The 21,053-nt window shown below is 36.5% G+C and overlaps 1 protein-coding gene across 1 annotated transcript in view; it reads right to left on the bottom strand.

The window, feature by feature from the left end:
- Positions 1-17,136, bottom strand: part of LOC149419432 (uncharacterized) — a 63,008-nt gene extending 45,872 nt beyond the window's left edge. The window contains exons 1-11 of the mRNA XM_089637827.1: positions 17,103-17,136; positions 14,976-15,145; positions 14,628-14,766; positions 13,724-13,929; positions 12,786-13,062; positions 11,480-11,662; positions 10,437-10,583; positions 9,403-9,521; positions 8,431-8,545; positions 4,106-4,208; positions 3,713-3,986 (exon numbers count right to left, since the gene is read on the bottom strand). Of these exons, the coding sequence (XP_089493953.1) occupies positions 3,713-3,986; positions 4,106-4,208; positions 8,431-8,545; positions 9,403-9,521; positions 10,437-10,583; positions 11,480-11,662; positions 12,786-13,062; positions 13,724-13,929; positions 14,628-14,766; positions 14,976-15,059 (1,647 nt within the window). The 5' untranslated portion in view covers positions 15,060-15,145; positions 17,103-17,136. The remainder of the gene's footprint in view (positions 1-3,712; positions 3,987-4,105; positions 4,209-8,430; positions 8,546-9,402; positions 9,522-10,436; positions 10,584-11,479; positions 11,663-12,785; positions 13,063-13,723; positions 13,930-14,627; positions 14,767-14,975; positions 15,146-17,102) is intronic.
- Between the last annotated feature and the right edge of the window lie 3,917 nt (positions 17,137-21,053).

Consider the following 21,053-nt stretch of genomic DNA (forward strand, 5'->3'; position numbering starts at 1 on the left):
GAATAAGCATTTAAAAGTGTTTTATTTCATTCATATAAAACATATTGTATCTGGGTTTAAACCTCTCGAGTAAAGGCATATTTACAAAAAAATGCCTCGAGAGAATTCCGGGCGTTCGGTTTTGGATACCTCCGAATATTAATATGGAAACATATAAACTGTTTACTGTGGATACAAAACCATTGAATTCACCTATATTTCACGGTTTACCCCTATCTAGTTTAGATTATCGTGTACACAAATTTAGGCACCCATGGCTGAAGGATCAAGAGTGATGCGACCTAAATATGGGTAGCTATGGTTCGACTGGTTGAATATTAACCATGGATAAAAAGCGTGTACCACGTTTGCGGGTCCTGGGCACAACTGGTTTTTTCATTATTGAAGTATTCCTGTAGTGTGATTTTATAATCAAAAATACCAATTTCGTTTGTCAGTGGGTGAAGTGAAATATTCTTGCGTGAAATTGTTCATGTCCGTGTGGTCTCCAAATTTGCTTTGAATTAAAGAATCATTTTCAAAATTGGAATTATTTATGTGAAGAATAATTATTCAGAGGAGTGATAAAGTAGGTACCTACCTATAATATAATATTCAACAGAAAACTACATTAGTATAGCTTTTTCATAATTGGAATTATAATATCCCATGTTTTTTCATAGGTGCATTATTATAATGAAAGTTTATGCCGCCTTATTAAAATAGTTGGTTTTTTTTTAAATATTATTTTGCATTTTTGCTCACATGATATTAGGGAGAAATTACTTAGGACGGGTTGTTTCGGAGAATCTGAACAATTCATCAAATTTCAACGTTCATTTTCAAGTTCTGTGAAAGATTTTTTCAAGTTCTGTTTTTATTTCAGTTTTGTCAAGCAACTAGCCTACAATGATATAAAAACAGAACTTGAATAAGTCTTTCACGGAACCCGAAAATGAACGTTGAAATTTGATGAATTGTTCAAATTCTCCGAAACAACCCGTCCTTAGTATCTTTACAAAGAATGAAATGTTCATTCCGGGATGAAAAGTAACCTATGTCACTTCCCAGTCCTACAACTATCCCTATGCAAAAAATAACAAAAGAAGTAACAAACAAACACACATTCGCATTTATAATATATATCGATAGTCCCGAAGAACAATGTTGGATGTTTTAATTTGTAATTTTAAATAGAGCTGTTTAATGTTTCGTTTCTGCAAGTTTACTGTTTTTGATAATATATTTCTCCAATTAAATAAATAGGGATTAATGCAATACATTAAACAACACCATATTTCTTTATCTCAAAAACAGTAAAAAATGCAGAAACGAAATTTTAAACAGCTCTGTTTAAAATTACAAATTTGCACATCCGACATTGTTTTTCGGGACCGTCGACATAATATAAGGGTTTCCCTCAGCCGGCTTCTCCCAATCCGGCCCGCCACACAGTTGGTGGGCAGATACATCCGTCGCAAAAACCTGGACTCACCCCATGAACTCCGACAACCCTACTAAGTCACTAAAAATAGCAAAACACTCGGGGTGACCTGTGGAAAATATTGATTATCCAATGAATGGTTCCTGGGGCAGCGGTATCCTTACCTACCTCAAAAATGTTAAATAATGTACCTAAGTCATAGGGAAGAGAGATCACAAGAGCCTGCTAATCGTTTTATAAATGAGCCATTGATCGTAAGAAATTAACCTTTTATACTGACCGTTTCAATGAATCTATCCCACCACGCGGCACGTATTGACACACCGTTTATGTGACATGCACGCACTGGCATGGCCACCAATGGATCACATAGGCAACAACCGCGTAGATCAGGTTAACATACTTCCGGCAGGAAGGGTAGTCCTACCTTTTACGCTGGTCCTACTTGAACGGTGGGAAAGGCTTTGCTGTCCGATAATTTTATATGAATACCTATCTCCCTTTGCAAGGGTCCCAACTACTATATATGTACATATGTTTTTAAAAAATGTGATACAAATCTTCCCCATCTTCTTGTCTTTTGTGTGGAAGAATGTTTTATCAAAAGAAACTGTAGAATGGGTGATAAATCCTTACACTTATGGCACTGGAGATGCAAAAGTGTTGTTTTTTGTAATAATTTTCTAAGCAGATTCATTTTTTTGTAATGTAATAAAAAATATACATTACGTAACACATCACTTAATGGCCCAACACTGATTTTAGTTTATGGACAGACAATAATTTTATAGTTTGGGTGTGGTGAAATATTACGTAAAAAAAGTTCATTCAATAACTGTTTAACCCTTCAGACTTTCATCACTTTTTTACAGTTTTCAATGTTTTCTGTGTATTTCAAATGCGCCATATACAGTGGCGGTTCTTCCCTTAGGTCAATTGGTGTTTGACCCCCCAAAATTATAAGACAACAATAATAATAAATTATGTTCATCAAAACAACTGTTTTTATTCTTAATTTATTTGAAATGTACTGCGAAACAGCTGCAAACGGCGGCGGCAAGTGACGAGCAGTGATGAGCAGTGACATCTGTTGTCTCTAATAGAAGCTTTCATTCACAAGTCCACACTATTCGCTGGGTCAATTTAAAGAGTGTCCTCTTTGGCATCTTCTGTCCCTATGCGCGCATAGAATAAACGAGATGGCACTATGTCTTTCGTCTAAGTAAAAATTAGGTACCGAAGAAAGCTTGGGGACGCTTAGGTCATGGCCGTTAGGGAGACGATGAATATTATATGTTTTATGAAATAAAGATATGATGAAATAAACGTATGTCAGTTTTTCATTTTACACGCTTTTTGTGTGTGGAACATTGGTTGTTTTTCAATTGCTTCGTACCGCAGACGGACTTTTCTTATTTTATTTACTTTAATGTTATGCACAACTACATTAAAACATAACTTCTTAAAAATAATTTGCCGTAAATACATGGATTGATTGAATTTACTACATTAACAGAATATGTATTTAGAGTAACGGACTTACAAATTGATATAGATCATAATGTATGGGCATTTTTCACAATATCAGATAAAGATTAGTCACACATTTTTTTCAAATGACCCACCACGCCTGGACCACTGGAGCCGCCTCTGGCTATATACGTCATATTTTTTAATTTTCCGTAAAACTAATAAATACTGTTTTAGAAACTAGATAAAATTATCTTTCCGATGTTTATTTTAAATGCATTTAAAATAAACATTACTATTTCGAAATAATCAAACGTGAAAAATGTTAACGCTAACCACATTTTTACTTAATTTTTTACTCCAATTATTGAAAAATTGAGATAACTCCATATTTATTAAATTCTTCAATCTGGGTGAAGGGTATCCGTAGCATGGCGGTCCAATGTAAATTTTCTTTGAAATAAATAAATTTGGGGAATTTGTAAGAAAACTGTACCTTCACTTTTTTCTCCTTCATGTAATAAAAAATAAGTTTTAAAGTCAAACCGATTGTTACGATAGCGGCGCGAAGTATGAATTTTTCATTTTGGCTATTTTTAAGATTATTAATGGATTCCGGTATAATATTTGAGGCGAACTGGAAAGAATAATTATTTTCTTTCTAGCGTAAAAAAAAAAGTATTTCCACATGATAGAAAAAATAAAAATACTTTTATAAAATATGGACGCTTGGATCTATTTTCTTGAATGGGAACCTTGTTTTCATGCAAGTGGAGTGTGTTAATAATGAATGCTGCAAAAAAAAAAAAAAAAACTTACCGCTTTCTGCACTTTGTTCGGCACCACATACGAGACGTTCATCTCCTTGGGAGAATCCGCCTTCTTGGCATCAGTCTCCATTCTGTTGGAGGACCTCAGCACCTTGGCGGACACCAGTGGCAAGTCGTTCTCGTCTTCTACCACCTCCATCCTCTCGGTTATGGTGGCATCGTTGCTGGCCTCCTTAGCGGCCTGTTCTGATTTTCCCGTGGAGCTGACTCCGCTGTCGTGCGAGGGGCGCTTTTCCGTCGGGTCCCTTTGTTCTTCTGGCGGACTGAAAAAAAAAATTGAAATCATTAAAAAGATCGTGCTACGGGCTGATTGGGGTTATTTTTCACTTGTACAGATTTCCAGAACATAATGAATAATAGAAGAAATAGCCTTTAAACTTACAATTCAATGACTGGGGGAGGTGTTGGTGGTCTGGGGGTGGTGGGCAGCTTTGCTTTACCCTTTCTTGTTCTCTTGGGCCGCACATGTTTCACTTTCTTGTGTTCTATGATGGAAAAGGAATAAAAAATACAGCATTAGAGATAAGAAAAATATCTTGCTAAAAATATACTTTAAATTGCACTGCAATGTGTAGTTTATACATACAGTTTTCACTATAATTTTTTTTTTTAAGAATATCAGATAGAAACATGTTCTTATTTCAAATTAAATTTTCTCTTGATTTAACCACTCGGAACATTAGAACGTCAAAAGACGTAAATATGATAATAGCGGTCAAGACATTAGTACGTCTTTTCACGTAAACGCGCGAGATTTTACAAAAATTGATTTATTTCCATCACTAGTATACGGATTGCCATGATTTAAAAAACAGAGTATCGATAATGAATAGCGCTACGCGTCTGCATTCAAGTATATCTATGGAATGTAGAGGTGAATTATCTGAGTCGATTGAATCTGTCATCTTGTTCGTTCATAATTTATTGCGTTTTTAAATAATTTATTAAAAATATTTTAGTTTGGACGGTTAATATTTTGAGGTGACTAATAGTTTTTAATTATATTTCTTCAATATATAAAGTGTTATTTCTTTATGATACTCAGAAAAAAGTACATTTTTCACAGCTTTGAAATAATGGTCAGCGATTTTTACATATTTTTGACGTTTTCATAAAATGTATATTTAGACACGCAAATATTTACGTATAACAAAACAATACGATAGTGAATTTCATAATCTTTCCAAAACATTTTTTAGAATGAGGCTACGTTTCCCAAAACGTGAGTTATGAAGCTTTTAACAAAACTCGTGAATAACACAAAAATTTTCGCGTTTTGACAGTTCGCAAAGGAACACAAAGTAAATAAAAGTCCTTTTCTGAGAGGTTAAGATATAATTTAAATAACTCGATTCTGCTAAATTGGTATCACTCATAGACATATGAATATTAGTAGACCTGCCCTAAGTGATTAAAAGCGTATTATCCCCACTCCCCATACCGGTTCCATTGGAGCCGGCTGTGCTCGCGTATGGCCTCAAGTGAAATTTGAAAATGTGACGTCATCATTCTTGTGCGAACTATGGTCGAGGCATCATCGGTTCATTTTACGAAATAACACGGCAAAATGTTGACTTGTACTATGAAAACTTGTAAAAATAGATGTGAAAAAGAGAATAAACCCAATTGTCGTATTACATTCCATATATAAGCATTATTTTACTTTATTTTAAGCATATTCACATCGTATAATATGAATCAGTTGTTACTATCACATCGAGAAACGTCTGGACGCGAAACACAAAACTGTTGGTTGCTGGGAAGTAAATTATGAACATTTATAAAAGTGTCTCAACTAAATACTGAAAATAGAACCGAATTTTTTTGCCGAATTTGGACTTCGCAAATTTGTTCATAACGTGGCGAGTAATTTGCGCTCCCATGTAAAAATGTCTATTCATTCAAAAGCAGATTTTACTTTTAAGAAGTAAATGGTGATATTATAATGCGAGATGCCTATTTACTGTCAGATTGATTTGTGGCGTCGAGAATAATTCAGATTAAATAATTAATAATAACCCGCTCGACCTACTTACTTAGTATCTACTCCCGAATTATGTACCTGCAGTTCAAACCGCAACGTAAACAACTTACGTACTACCAGACCTACTTGCCTACTCGCGACAATACTATCGTGCAATCAGTCTTACACATTACGAGAACTCGCCAGAAGGAACGAGTCTGCCGCCTATGCATAATTGCCACGCTATCGAAGGTTCCTGAAACATCCAGTCTGTGCGAGTGCTTAGGATTTAGTTGCCATCCACCTACCTACTGCCGCCGTCGGCCGAGTAGTACAAATATGCCCGACGCAGCGAGTCAGTCAGTCATTCACCAACCTGCCGCCAACGATGTACTAATCTCACGAGTGACGGTGCGCCCCCGCGCCCCCCGCGAAAGACAACGTACCCGGTTTCGCCCGTACCATCATGGACTCCACCGGGACATCATCTTAGTGCCTTGTCCAGATCGCCGTTCCTGGCAAGCACTACTCGGATTACAAGCGCCCTGGTTCCAGTGTCTCTGACCAGCGCTTCTTCCACGCTACCATGACCACCACGAGGACACGCTGCATCCTCACTGGTCATGCAGTTCCCGCTCAACCGCCTACAAGGTCTGCCGCACCTTCGGCCGTCTCGTCAGCACTGGAGTGCCTGAAGACCTACGCTCTTCGCCAGTGCCTGACCTCCATCGAGTCCCGGTCACCAGCGCCCGGCGTCGACTCACTGACCCGCGCTTGACCTGCCATCATCAGCCAGCATCCGGTGTATTCTTCTGTCCAGCGTCAACTCTCGTCACGGCTACACTGACTCACCAATAAACGCATGTGACCTTCACAACCTTCTTTCATTCCGTGCCTTCTCACCTGATCTCCAAAATGGTGACCCCGACGTGATCTGCAGCCTGACGTAATTCTGCAGCCTGACGTGATTGTGTTACCTCAACTCACCGGTAACCCCGTCTTAAAATGGGTGATCAGTTAAGGCGCCACGGAGCAGCATGCACCAGACCATCTCCGCACAAGCGCGGATAGTAGTGCCACCATGGTTATCTAAGTGAATCTTCAGTCTGTGTTGTGAACATGTGTTTTGCAAAATTTTTTTTTTTTATGAAGTGTCATACTTGAAAGACGTTCGTCTATGAGCTATTTCTTCTATCGCAGCCCTCAGCAAAGCTGCTGGGAAGGGGGTGTCTGTGGCGTCGAGAATAATTCAGATTAAATAATTAATAATAACCCGCTCGACCTACTTACTTAGTATCTACTCCCGAATTATGTACCTGCAGTTCAAACCGCAACGTAAACAACTTACGTACTACCAGACCTACTTGCCTACTCGCGACAATACTATCGTGCAATCAGTCTTACACATTACGAGAACTCGCCAGAAGGAACGAGTCTGCCGCCTATGCATAATTGCCACGCTATCGAAGGTTCCTGAAACATCCAGTCTGTGCGAGTGCCTAGGATTTAGTTGCCATCCACCTACCTACTGCCGCCGTCGGCCGAGTAGTATAAATATGCCCGACGCAGCGAGTCAGTCAGTCATTCACCAACCTGCCGCCAACGATGTACTAATCTCACGAGTGACGGTGCGCCCCCGCGCCCCCCGCTAAAGACAACGTACCCGGTTTCGCCCGTACCATCATGGACTCCACCGGGACATCATCTTAGTGCCTTGTCCAGATCGCCGTTCCTGGCAAGCACTACTCGGATTACAAGCGCCCTGGTTCCTGTGTCTCTGACCAGCGCTTCTTCCACGCTACCATGACCACCACGAGGACACGCTGCATCCTCACTGGTCATGCAGTTCCCGCTCAACCGCCTACAAGGTCTGCCGCACCTTCGGCCGTCTCGTCAGCACTGGAGTGCCTGAAGACCTACGCTCTTCGCCAGTGCCTGACCTCCATCGAGTCCCGGTCACCAGCGCCCGGCATCGACTCACTGACCCGCGCTTGACCTGCCGTCATCAGCCAGCATCCGGTGTATTCTTCTGTCCAGCGTCAACTCTCGTCACGGCTACACTGACTCACCAATAAACGCATGTGACCTTCACAACCTTCTTTCATTTCGTGTCTCACCCCTGATCACCAAAGATTTATTGACGAATCACAGTCAGCTTCTCTCCCTTCGTTCTTCAACAGTTGATTTTACCCCTCGCCATTATCTTCTCGTCTATTAATTCCTATGTCTGTGGTACCACTGGTTTATCGGGACAATCGGTTATTTGGGAGAAAATCCAAGGATCAACTGTATCGCTGTTTTTTATTAGGATAACTTAGAATAAATGTATTTTTATTTATTTAGTACATTGTATATTAAAGGCGACACAGAATTTTTTAACCACTATACTAGACATGCCTGTTTTGTGGTGGTTTTTGTTTTCAAGTACAAAACCATGAGCCATTTATTTCTTTAATCTATATAAATAAAAATGTTTGTTTGATCAAAATCTTAAATCTCCGAAAGTGCTTCAACGATTGCTTTGAAATTTTGACAACGTTGCATTCAAATACGCATGTGTTTGTATATACCTATATTATATAGATGTCAACTGTGACAAGTAAAAACATGCTTTTTTTTAAAAACATTGCCATCTAACGTAAAAGCAAAACGTGCTATTGTTTCTCTATCTGCATAGACAGACTGAGCCAAAGCAAAGTGTGGCGGGGTACAGCTAGTATATATGTAATAAAAAGTTAACTTACCAAATTCGTCATCGGAATCTGAAGTAATCGGAGCTTCTTTCTTATGTACTTCTACAACTATTTCTGTGGTCTCCGAATTCAATTCACTCTGGTTACTTGCAGAGGCTGCTTTTCCCTGTAAAAATAATGTTTTCCTTAAGTGAAACACATAGTGAGGATAAAATACTGACGATAGTTTTAATACTGACTAGTAGTTCTGTCGACAGTAGACCTCGTGTCCAAAGTTTCTCTTATTTAATAATTCAAAACAATAATTTCCTCTGAAATCAAAAAATTTGTAAGTACATAGGTACTTAAATACCTCCCTATATAATTAATAAAGTTGACGATTCAATGATCAATCACATTTGAAAAACTGAAAATATTTACTGAACCATTAACCCGTTGTGGCCGAGGCAAAATTTTCATCATGCATCAGCCGATTCTATTTTCGGAATAACTTACTTGTTTTTGCAAAATTACGTCCTTGTAAATTGTGCCGTATTACGAGATAATGTGTTACATATATTTTTATAAAGGTAGTATGTAATCTAACACAAGTATTTTTACCAGAACAGCAGATGAAAAAAAAAAATTATCGTGCCCATCGGCTAAAACGGTCACACGTCAACCGAAAGCGGAATGTAACAAGCAAAGAAGAAGTGCAAAACACTCAATTTGTCCGAGTTAAAACAGAACATCGATAATCTCAGTCAATTGGGTTCTCGTGGACTACTGGCGACGAGAAGCGTGCTCTCGCCTGTATTACGAGCAGTTCAAATTAAGCATTTAAGTGCGGGAATCTCGAATATGGTAAGACCGGTGCCCGCACGGGTTAAGGCTTCTAACTACTGGGTGGTATTATGCTGTTTAGGTGAGCTGGGAGGACCATGATCATCTCACATTGCGTTATGGTTGCAAGGGATCATGTCTCGATAATGATCAAAAAATTATTTGAGTAAAGTGGTTAAAAAGTGGCAAAGATCTTCTTACCCTCTTGGTGCGAGTTCTCTTGGGTTTTTCTACTGGTGGAGGGGGTGGTGGCTCCGTGGTATTCCTGGCGCTGGATCTCGTGGATCTGGTGGATCGTGTGGATCTGGATTCATTGGCCACTGAAAACAAATAATATCAAATAAATGTTTACTGGAAGCCGACAGATCTAAAATTGAATCAACGTTACAGGGGAAGATGGATTAGACATTTGGGATAGAACATTGAAGGATGGAAGATAGGAAGACTGATAAGGACATCGACAGAAACAGAGGACTGAATGCAGTATGAATAGTTAGTAAATGGAGTTGTTCAAAGCTTGGCCAATCATTCAAGCGACTTTTCCTTTCTGACTGGCATCTCTCACAAGGGAGATTTTCTAGAATGAGGCGCAAATAAAGTATATACACATTATTTTATTTAAATGTGAAAAATCCTTGTATACTAGTAGTTCTGTAAACAATTGACCTCGCGTCCAAAAGAGTATGTTTCTAATTTTCTCTTATTTAGTAAATAAATACCAAAATTTCCTTTGAAATCATAAGATTTGTAAGTAGGCACTCGAATACCTAATATTCTACGTAACATTTTTTACATAAATAGGAGGAATTATACAAAATGTCACTGTCTCAATGACAATTCTTTTTCCAAACTTAATGTAGGTACCGTAATATTGATTATTCCAATTGACAGCTCGTTGTAGGAACCACGATCATGTGAACTCTGGCAGGATAAAAAGGTACATGGTACGCAACAAAGCTATCTTGAACTAGAACCAGAACGTAATAAACAAAATTACAGACTGATGAAATGCCAAATAGTTCATTTAAAACAGGACTTTAATTTGCAACAGCCGGATTTCAAACCTGCAACCTCTGGGTTCGGAGCCAAGGAGACTTGGGAACAGAGAAGAAGCATGGCGCATGAGGCGTAGCAAGTCAGCCACGAACTACTAATAAACTCGCTTTCTGCGCATAGCCAAGAGATGTGCATTTGCATAACTTCTTTTGCTTGCAGTGTACTATAATGTGACCCACCTTCAGAAGTGTGCATATCCTTTACGGAAGGTTTTCTCTTGGTCCTGGTCTTTCGTGTAGCAGTTGTGTTGACGGAGCAGTCAGATTCGAAGTGTTCTGCTTCAACTGTGGTGTTGTTGGCGCTCTTCTTTGGCTGGCGCCCCCTCTCTGAAACAAAACAAAAAGATAACTTTAGGTTAGTAGTTAACTCAGTGCCTTCTTCAAAGGATGTTTGCCAAGACATTTAGTGCGGAAACTTTCAGAGCCACCTTAACCCCTCAGGAAACAGCTCATATGGTCTCATAGAAATCGTTGAATGTCGCTTACTGTCATGGTGCGAAAAATGACCTAAAACACCATGCTTTATGTTCAAATCTAGAAGTTAACCACAGAATAACTAAAATTACACCTCTATGAAACGAAAGGTTCAGACTGCAATTTGAGAAAAATTTATGTGAATTTTTAATCAATTATTTTTATAAGAAAAGAAAAAAAAAGGTGATGTTAATGTTCGTAATCGTCTGTCTAATAAAAAGTGTGTTTTTTGTTTCCAGTAGGTAAAGTGAGCGTAAGGTAAGCCATTTTAAAACTTTTTTGTGTTTGCGTTTAGTAATATTTCCAAAATTATATATGTTTATTTCTAATAATAAAATTTTAAAATGTATTTCATCACCTTTCAAAAATAGTTTTTAGTTTTCGGAAACATTCAGAATTATTGCTGGATTTTATTGCAAAGCGGAAATACTCCGACCTTCTGACAGAATATTCCAGAAGACTTAGATGCATCATTCTAAATGAATCTAAGGACCTTTAACACTCCCGATCCGAAGAGGGTCAGTACACTTCCTCCTAACGAGAGTCTATTGGTATTTAAGTTGTTCTTTACATCACATACTCCTTCTTTAAAATGAAGTCAGTTAAAGTATGATGCTAATCTCACACGAGCACTATACTTTCAGAACATACGTGTGGGAAACCCATCCCACCCGAGAGTGAAGTGCTCGTGTGAGACTAGCATAAACCTTACCAGATTTAATAATATATCAAATTATGATTTTCCTTACTGGGTTTAATAACTGGCATCATGGGAGGAGGCATGATGGATGAACTGTTTGCCTCTGGCTCCTTCTGCTTGGAGACATTGAGCGTTGTGTTGTTGGCTGCGGTGGAACGCGTTGAGCGGTTGGACCTCTCCTCCACGGGAGATGTGAGCGTTATTGTCGTATTACTCTTCATGGGGGTTTTTACTGAAAGAAAAACATAAGTAATGAGCAGAGTGCTGGAAATCTGCAGCAGTTTTGAGATATAGCATGAAAAGATTAAATCATCTGCACCGCACCAAACAGTCACACGTTAAGGATAGAGAGGCTTTTCAACAATAACTCTTGGGTTTTCCGAGCCCCAGATGCGACAATTTTGCTTGTTGACGAAGCCACCGAGGTGGAAATGGGCCTCATCACTCAAGATGATTTGCATTTGATTAACTCAAGTGAATTTTAAAAATTTCAATGCGTTGTTGAAGCGTGTATCGTTCCAGTTTTATTAATGGCGTAGTTTCTACTTGTCAAATGTCAAAAAATGACAGCTTCAAAAGTAACATCTACCGAATAGCGGGCTATTCAAAATAACACCTCTTATTGGAAAACCCTGTATTATAGAGTTATGATTTGAGATTTTCACGGCCAAAAGTTTTATAGTGATTTGTTTTTGGGGTATTATGCCCTGTTATTGCAATGTCCATCATCAGGGCAGATGTGTAATCATTACTTATCTGCCCTGATGATGGACACTGCAATGCTGTCCAAAACGTTGGCTAAAGAAGGAGGTAGCGCAACATGGCATAATACCCCAAAAACAAATCACTGTATTATAGAGTTTTATAATATTTTTCAACTAAATAAGCGTTCTTCACAATGAAAATAAGTCATATGAGACTACATATAAATAATTTCAGTACTTTTGAAAATTGGAATTACAACATTTGACACGTAATTTCCGATGCGCTTTTTCACACATATGCATATTATAATATCTTTGCAAGTGACGAAACGACAAGCTATAATAATATTAAGATACGTTATTTCCTTGTCAAGCAAACAACAAATATTTTAGCATGCCTGGACCATTTGTTAAGGTACAAATACAATAAAATCGGGACAAGTGCAGTGAACTACTAGCAAATCCACTACGGATTTGCCGGCACACGGCAGGTACACACTATCGTCCACATAGATAATAAAAACAAAGGGAGATATGTCTTGGAAGAGTGCCGACTGTCGCAGAGCTATGACAAAACTGCGCTGACTATCAAAGGTAGAGACAAAGGAGGAGCGTAGATGTGAGCAGCAGTAGTAAAAATAAATATATTACCTTTTTCAACGGTTGTGTTAGCAGTTTCCGGTACCTCATTTTCTTTATCCTGTTCATTGACGCTAATAACAATATCCCCATTGGAGGACTCCATCATCATGTGTACGCCATTCTTGACTATAGAGTTCTTCTTGGGCAGGGACAGCACGTGCTGTTGTGTATTCTGCTTCAGCGTGTTGCTCAGCAGAACGTATGGGAGCTTGTCCAGGAGCAAGTCTTGTTGGCTCATCTTCCTGGAACTGGGCCTTCGCATTTTGTCTTTCAGTTTCTCATTTAACTATAAAAACAAAAAGGATTATTGTTAGTGCATTAAAAAAAATTACAGATTTTTTTTATTCAATACTTTAAAACGGAGTTCCAAACTATTTTTAATAAATATAGGCATACCACATACTCTTACATAGTCAGGCAAATACATAGGCATTTGAAATGATTTTTCACTGCGTTTACTGACCTGATCCGAATATCCAGATAATAATCTAACCTAACCCAACCTTCTTTCCCTCCTTACTGCCACTGGCTTTGGGCAGTTCGGAGTGTAATCATTTCAAATTCACATTTAAAAAAACTACATTGCAAAACGAAAATAAAGCCAGTGGTTGTGATAAATGGTCTATAATGCAAAATGAAAAAAATAAATTAAATGAATGCAAAATATGTATTAAAAAAGCAAACTGATCATTATGGAAAACTAAAATAAAACCAATGGACGCCTGGGAAGGTTGCGACAAGTGGTGTGCAACTGAAAGAAACAAAATTTATTGGACCCATGAAAGTTACAGAATAACCATTGTAAATCTTGATCCCAAAGACCACAACAGGCTGTCCATATGGCAGTATTCCGGAAAACCATAACCAAGTGGGTTTCCCAGGGGAAGACTGAGGAATGGAAGAAGAAGACATTACTTCTCAAGTCTCATGTTGGGATGATAACTCACCAATTTATTATTCAAGGCAGAAGCCATCACGGATGCACACCTCTTGGTGCGGGGTTTGTCAGCGATGATGGCACTGATGTCTTCTTCTGGCATCTCAACATCCTTATTGGGAGTGGAGTGCTGGTGTTTCTCAAGGGCGGTAATGTTTTCTGGAAACGGAATAGTGGCCGTCTCGTTGAAGGGGCAGACTCGCTTCTTGGAGCCATCTGGAAAATAAACAAAACTCTTTGAAATAAAATCTGAAAGCGACTAATCAACTTGATAAATTACATTCATAAAGCAATATATATAATATGCTTATATAAATACATATACATCACAATATATGTTTAAAAACAAGTGCTTTTTACTCACTAGAATGGATGCTCTTGCCACTGGGGGCTTTTTCGTAATCTTTCTTTATGTTACATGAATGAGTAAAATATCAGAAAAAGGGAGAGGTTAAGCGTGAGCTACCAGCCTTTTCATTTTAATAATTCAATAGTTGTTTCTTATAGTAATTAAGTTGGAAAGAAGTATCATTTAAATAATTTGGAAGAGAAGTAAGCGAAGTATGGAAATTTGAATGAATGATACTTTCATTTGTATTAATTGAAACAGAATCATACACAATGCGGCTGTATCAAAGCATAAAACAAAGCACATTTTCATAGTTTGATTTTAGTGAGCAAGGGAAAATTTATCAATGCATAGGGTTAGAAAATAAAAACAAATCTCACTTAAATAATTATAATAACTATATTATAATATCAGAATGAATAAGTGTTCATTTTAAACCGAATTAGAGCAGTTTCCAACGGTTTTAGAACATGCATAAGTGAGGCTGTAGACAGCTGCTTGTAAGATGCTGCGGTTTGACATTTGAAGAATGTCATGCAAACGCTTAATATAATATTTAACTAACCTTCATCTTCCTCTTCGTTAATTCCGTCCAATTTTCTCTTCTGATTAGGTTTAATTTTCGTATTGGCATGATTAGCTTTCAAACTTTTGAACTTATCAATCAACGCATCTCGAAAAAGTGACAATGCGGTAAACTGTTTCTGAAATGTTATAAATAGGTCTTAATAACAAAGTATAAAATATGTATGCACAAAAGTATAGTTAGTTAATCTTAATGATATAATATTAATAACAATAATAAATGGATACTTCACATAGCGCCGTTTGTGAAAAATCACCAAAGGCGCTTTACAATTTGTCAAGTAACCACAAGAAACAACTAAGTATTCATTATTGAGAACAAACTTACCTCTACATCGTCATTATATTTAGAATATATCTCATCCGTTCCTTTCATTAAACCCTCACAAAAAAAGTCGAAGGAATTCGCCATTTGAGCTTCGGTAACAGCGGCTCCGTAATTTCAAAATGCTATTCGTTTTCGACTTTTCGTCCGTTATTTTGGTGCCGTCAAAAATGCTGTGAGAAAGTATGGCAACATTTAAAATAAAATTATTTTAGTTCTTACTTCGGTCATCGGTACCTACTTACCGCAAATATTACCATAATATAATAATTTTAAATGTATGTACATAATAACAGTAATATTGTAAATAGTTTGTAATAAAAATAAATGTAGATAAAATACTTCAATCCACAAAATAATTTTCTAAGCTAAAAGGAAAAAATACAACAAATTTACAACACTTTAACTAAAATTATTTTGATTAAATTGATGGAAAATGCAAGAAATTGGTTTCGAGGAATCAGAGGAGGAGAAGGTTATTTCTACAAGTGAGATAAAGGAGATCTTAGGAATGTGGGAGAGAGCTTCACAGTTCGTGGAAAAGAAACACCCAGAAAAAATTGCAACAGGTCGTAAGTACATATGAAATTTTTAATGACACTTGCCTAACTCATTTCCGGAACATTCTGAGAGGGAGGAAGAAACAAACCTCCTTGTACATGTTTTTTTCTAAACGGCCTACAGGTGAAAGCGAGAAAAATGTAGCGAAAAAGGCAAAGACCAGTAAGGATATCTGATTTATTTATTTACATTCTCTTTTTTGGTTTTGTACAATAAATATTTGTCATTTATAAATACGTTTTTATTATTCAAAACCATGTAACAAAAATAACTGGGGTGATATTTTGGGGGTTGGAACGGATTAATGGTAGTCTAATTGTTTTGTATGGGGAAATCTGCATCGATATACGAGTAATTCAAGATACGAGCAAGGTTGCGGAACGAATTAAACTCGTATGTCGAGGTACCACTGTATTGTGGAGCTAATGCATAAGTAGGTGATTGGTAAAAAAATTGAAATAATACAATGGCTCTAAGTTCTAAGTGAAGAGATCATCAGGTAAGTTCTTTCTGAGGGTATTAATTGAGTTTGAAAATATATCTAAGTCTAGAAGATTGCAGTATCTATTATACAATCGAGTCATATCGATGTTGGTTTGAAAAACTTGTATTACTACGATAAGTGTCGATCCAAAAGGTTAAAGGGTTTCTTGTCTGTCTTATATTTCTCTCTTTGTGTTTTATTTGCTTAATTTGATTAATTAAAGATGAATCATACACATTGTTAATGATTTTAAGCACAGAGATTATATGTGATATGTTTCTTCTTTTGGCGAAAGACTCCTTTAAACTTCTTTCAGCATAGTTACCGAGATTCCGATGTACTCCAGATTTGTAAGCTAGTATTCTTGAGTATTTTTTTTGAACGGACTCCACTTTCCTGCTATGAATTGCATAATGCGGTGACCAAATCACAGAGCCGTACTCTAAGATGCTTCTTACATATGAGTAGTACAAGATTCTGAAGCTACTGATGTCCTTAAATGATTGTGACTCTAGTGATGAAACCGAGCATTCTATTAGCCTGATTGACAATGTTTTGGTAATGGTTTCTGAAGGTTAAGTAAGATTCCGAGATCTCTAATGGAGTCTACTCGTTTTAGGATTTCATCACGATCGTGTAAGGGAAATCAATTTTATGGACATTACATTTGCTAATATTTAATTCCATGGCATTATCTATACACCATTGAGACAATGTGAGTAAGTATTTTGCAAAGTTTTGCAGTCTTCTTGTGAATTCACGGGATGAAAAATTGAATACTGATAAACATTTTTCCAATTTAGCCTGCTTAAATTTGCGCGAGGAATGTCCACATAGCTAGGTACGGACTGACCACCCCATTCCTTCTTTTATTTTCAAAACAGATGCAACTGGAAGTGATTAATATACCGAGCTATATCGCTTTTTTTGAGGGACACAATTTAAAATATAAATAACAATACCCAAGATCTGGCATGGAATACAGAAAAAAAATAGTTTTCTAATAATAGTTTATTTATTAACCTTAAAAGTATGTTTTTAATCTATTCATGTATAATTTATTAACAATATAGATATTTATATACCTAAATAAAAGCTATTTCATTTCTCCCCAAGACTTTCCATCCTTTATGGCAACTGGTAAATGAACCGAAAGGCCGCCACAAAACTCTCCACTGTCCTGCATAACTTCTTGGACGAGATCTAAAATAAATAGTACAAAATGATTGGTTTAAAAATATTGTACCATTGAAGAATCCTTAAAAAAACATTTATGGGAGATAAAAAATACATTTAGATTGAAATACTATTAAAAAAAATCAGAAGAATAACAATAGGAAAAAAGGGGTAAATATATCACAGGATCAGTGTGGTCACCGCCATTTTTATTATGAAAAGACAGTGATAATCACTCTCCTTGCATCCATCTTGTATGACAAACTTTGAAATGATTTTTTAAATTTAATTTTTTTATTATATGTAAATTATTTAACATTACAAATGATAACAATATGCAGACATATAAATATATTTTTTAAATTATTATTCCATATATTATTTGTATGCACAGTGGTGTAAAATTAACTACTTTAATTTTATTTTTGTATTTGAGAGTGTAAACAGCAATATGACAGGGATAACAAGTTGTTCAGCACAATTAAATATAATTTTTTTGTGTCGTTATTTTTCAGATATTTTAATACTAGTGTATTAATATTAATCGAATTCAGAATATGTATTAAACTCATATTATTATAATGTAGGCGACACATTACGCTATACGCATCATGGCTTGGTCTATTTCATAATACAGCTCGCCATACACTACCAATGGGAATGTATGGTGAGCGATATGCTGAAATATGCCAAGCCACGAAAATATAGCGCGCTTATGGCGTGGTCTGTCACAGGCTTAACTGATTATATCTACACTATTTGTGGAAATGTTTGTAGTTTGAGAGGGGACAAAAACAGATAATTGTTAAAAAGATTCCAAATTTGTTGCCCATCACCTGAAGAAGAGTTTCTGTGGAACATATTATTAGGTATATCAGAGGAGGTTCGTTTCGATTTTACGAAAGTCCAAAAATGTTGTACATTATTCCTTAAGTTTAACTTAGCTTTACTATAGTTAAATAGTTTGAGAAACATTCTTTTTTTACTTTCTTTTGGCGAGTTCTAAGTAACGAGAATGTGTGATAATCAGAAAGTTGCGAATATTTTTTAAACTTTCGGTGAAATTTTAGTTTTTCTCTTATGAATTTTATATAAATTTTTATCAATTTTTACCATATGGAATATTTTAGAGCCAGATTAACGGTTCGTGATGGGACGTAATGGTCGATAGATTCATAGATAATTTCATAGTTTATTGGTAGGGGAGTGGTTTATTTATGATTAGTAGCTTCTTGCATGCACATTTTACTGAAAATATGTGACCAGTTAAATTGTTCTATAAATTTATTAACCCACCGGCATACTAATTTTTATTTGTGACATCTGTGCATACTTGAGAAGGATTATTACTGTGCAGTATTGCATCCCATATTTTTATTTGTGACATCTGTGCATACTTGAGAAGGATTATTACTGTGCAGTATTGCATCCCATATTTTTATTTGTGACATCTGTGCATACTTGAGAAGGATTATTACTGTGCAGTATTGCATCCCATATTTTTATTTGTGACATCTGTGCATACTTGAGAAGGATTATTACTGTGCAGTATTGCATCCCATATTTTTATTTGTGACATCTGTGCATACTTGAGAAGGATTATTACTGTGCAGTATTGCATCCCATATTTCCCCAAATTAAACACTTTTTATGCTTTTATATGGATTATAATTTTATTGTGAACTATCTAAGCATGTGGGGAGAAAGGCAATATGCCGATGCGAAAAAAGTGCAGCCCCTAAATCTTAGAGGCAGGTATGCCGATGGGTTAATTTTAATACTCTGCTGAGTTAAATAACAAGACTTGGCTTAATAAATGTTTTAAACTGGGGTCTCTTTGAAGTATTATCTCGATAAGTAAAGATTTGTGATGGGATACTTCAGTAAGAAAAGGAGTATAGCAGGGCAGTAATGCACGGTTTGAATTGCTTATTACTAGATCTAGAATGCGTTTTTGTTGTTATATTGATGGGAGTCACAGAGTGATAAAAAAACTATCATGTGAGTGCTGGCTTCATGGGTGGCTGGTTATGGAATCATTTGATTTGAATTAAGATTTGGAATCCGGACAAGTTTTGAGATATTGTAGTCTCCTATAAGTTATGAAGACATTATCGAGATAACTAGCGGACAAGTAACCTACCAAAATAAAAAAATATATTTCTTCAGGCAACACAGGAAAATAATATTGAATTGAAAGTAGTAATGGGCATAAAATGATATACTTATTTCGACTTCTCATTAATTTTTTACTATTTTCATTTTCAAAATGTTCTAAGTTATGTTCCCATCCACTTGAAATAATATTAAAACACTATTTGGAAAATTACACAGAGGGATACGAAAATGATACAAATTAAAAAGCAGGAAAGATTACACATATACTTCGGAGCAATGGTACTGCGCACCCATGGAACTGTACATACTCTTAATGCACGCTGCTCCAGGCTGCCGCGTAGAAAAGACCCACAATGAACTGCGCTGTAAACCGTTATCATACCTTCGGACTTTACTTTTTTGTGCGGTGGCCTGGAGTACTGAAGTGTATCTGTAATTGCCGCAAAGAGTGTTGGAGAATAACTAGGGACGGGTTGTTTCGCAGAATTTGAACGATTCATCAAATTACAAAGCTATGTTTCAAGTTCTTATTATTTCAGTTTTGTGAAACAACTGACCAATAATGGAATAATAACAGACTAGAAAATGAACTTATATCATGAATTGTTCAAATTCTGTGGAACAACTGGACCTAAGTTACGAAACAACACACCATTTCTCTACAGAGGAAGGAAGAGGGGATTGAATCACACTCCTCGATCCTGGAACACATACCTTAATTTGTATAGATACTTACAGCCTCCACTCTTTGACATTTTCGTTTGGTGATGAAACAATATTTTATGTAGATAACATGTTTTTTTTAAATTTAGGTGAATGTATATAATACGGCCTAACTCAACTTACCTTTAAACTTATCCAAATTGTGGTCGGGAATTTCCCAAACCAGTTCATCGTGTATCTGCAGCAGAAGATGGTGACCCAGTGTAACGGGGAGATTGGCAAGACGATGTTCTGTAGCCACCATTGCAGTCTTACACAAATCAGCGGCTGAACCTATTGTACAGTTAAATAATTTTTTTTTTTGGAATAACGTAATGAGTAAAACCTTAAATTATAATATTTAATTATTGAAGACAAATATTAGCGATTCTTAAATGAAAATTTGAAACAGAAAAAGTTACGGTCACATCTAGGACTTGAACTCAGAACCTTCGCCTTGCCGGGGCACCGCTTTACCAACTACTACTACATAAAGATAAGAGCCAATAAAAGAATGTGCGGTGAGAAAATGAACATAATGTTGTTAGTTCTTATTCGATGTATGATACAGTTAAATATGACCGAAGGAGATAGGGTCCCATTAAATCAGTTGGTAGAGCGGCACCCCGGCAAGGCGAGGGTCCTAGGTTCAAGTACTTTTTCGTATCTTTTTCTGATTTTTATTTTTTTCAAATTTTTGTTAAGAATCGCTAAAATTATCTTCAAAAAATAAAAGTTGAATAATTATTATAAAATTAGTAGAAAGCTCGTTAATAAATTATTGTGCAAAACAAAACAGGACAAAAACAAACAAAAAAATCATTTTTCAAAAATCATAGTTTATGTTTTTAAAATTATCACACATTCTAATTTCGGTTGTCTGAGCTGTGCGTTAATAAGTCAATCTGTGTGAAATCTGGCTCAACAAATTCAAATTTTCGTTGGAGATCTGCAGTTGTGCCCAACACTATCGATGTGTTTGTGCCTGGGGGGCGGTGTCTAATTTATTTGTTTGAATGATTTAGTCCTGGTGAACTGAG

The sequence above is a fragment of the Hesperophylax consimilis genome, chromosome 12 (assembly GCF_061612785.1).
Source record: "Hesperophylax consimilis isolate HC1 chromosome 12, BYU_Hcon_1.0, whole genome shotgun sequence".
NCBI classification, from domain to species: Eukaryota; Metazoa; Arthropoda; class Insecta; order Trichoptera; family Limnephilidae; genus Hesperophylax; species Hesperophylax consimilis.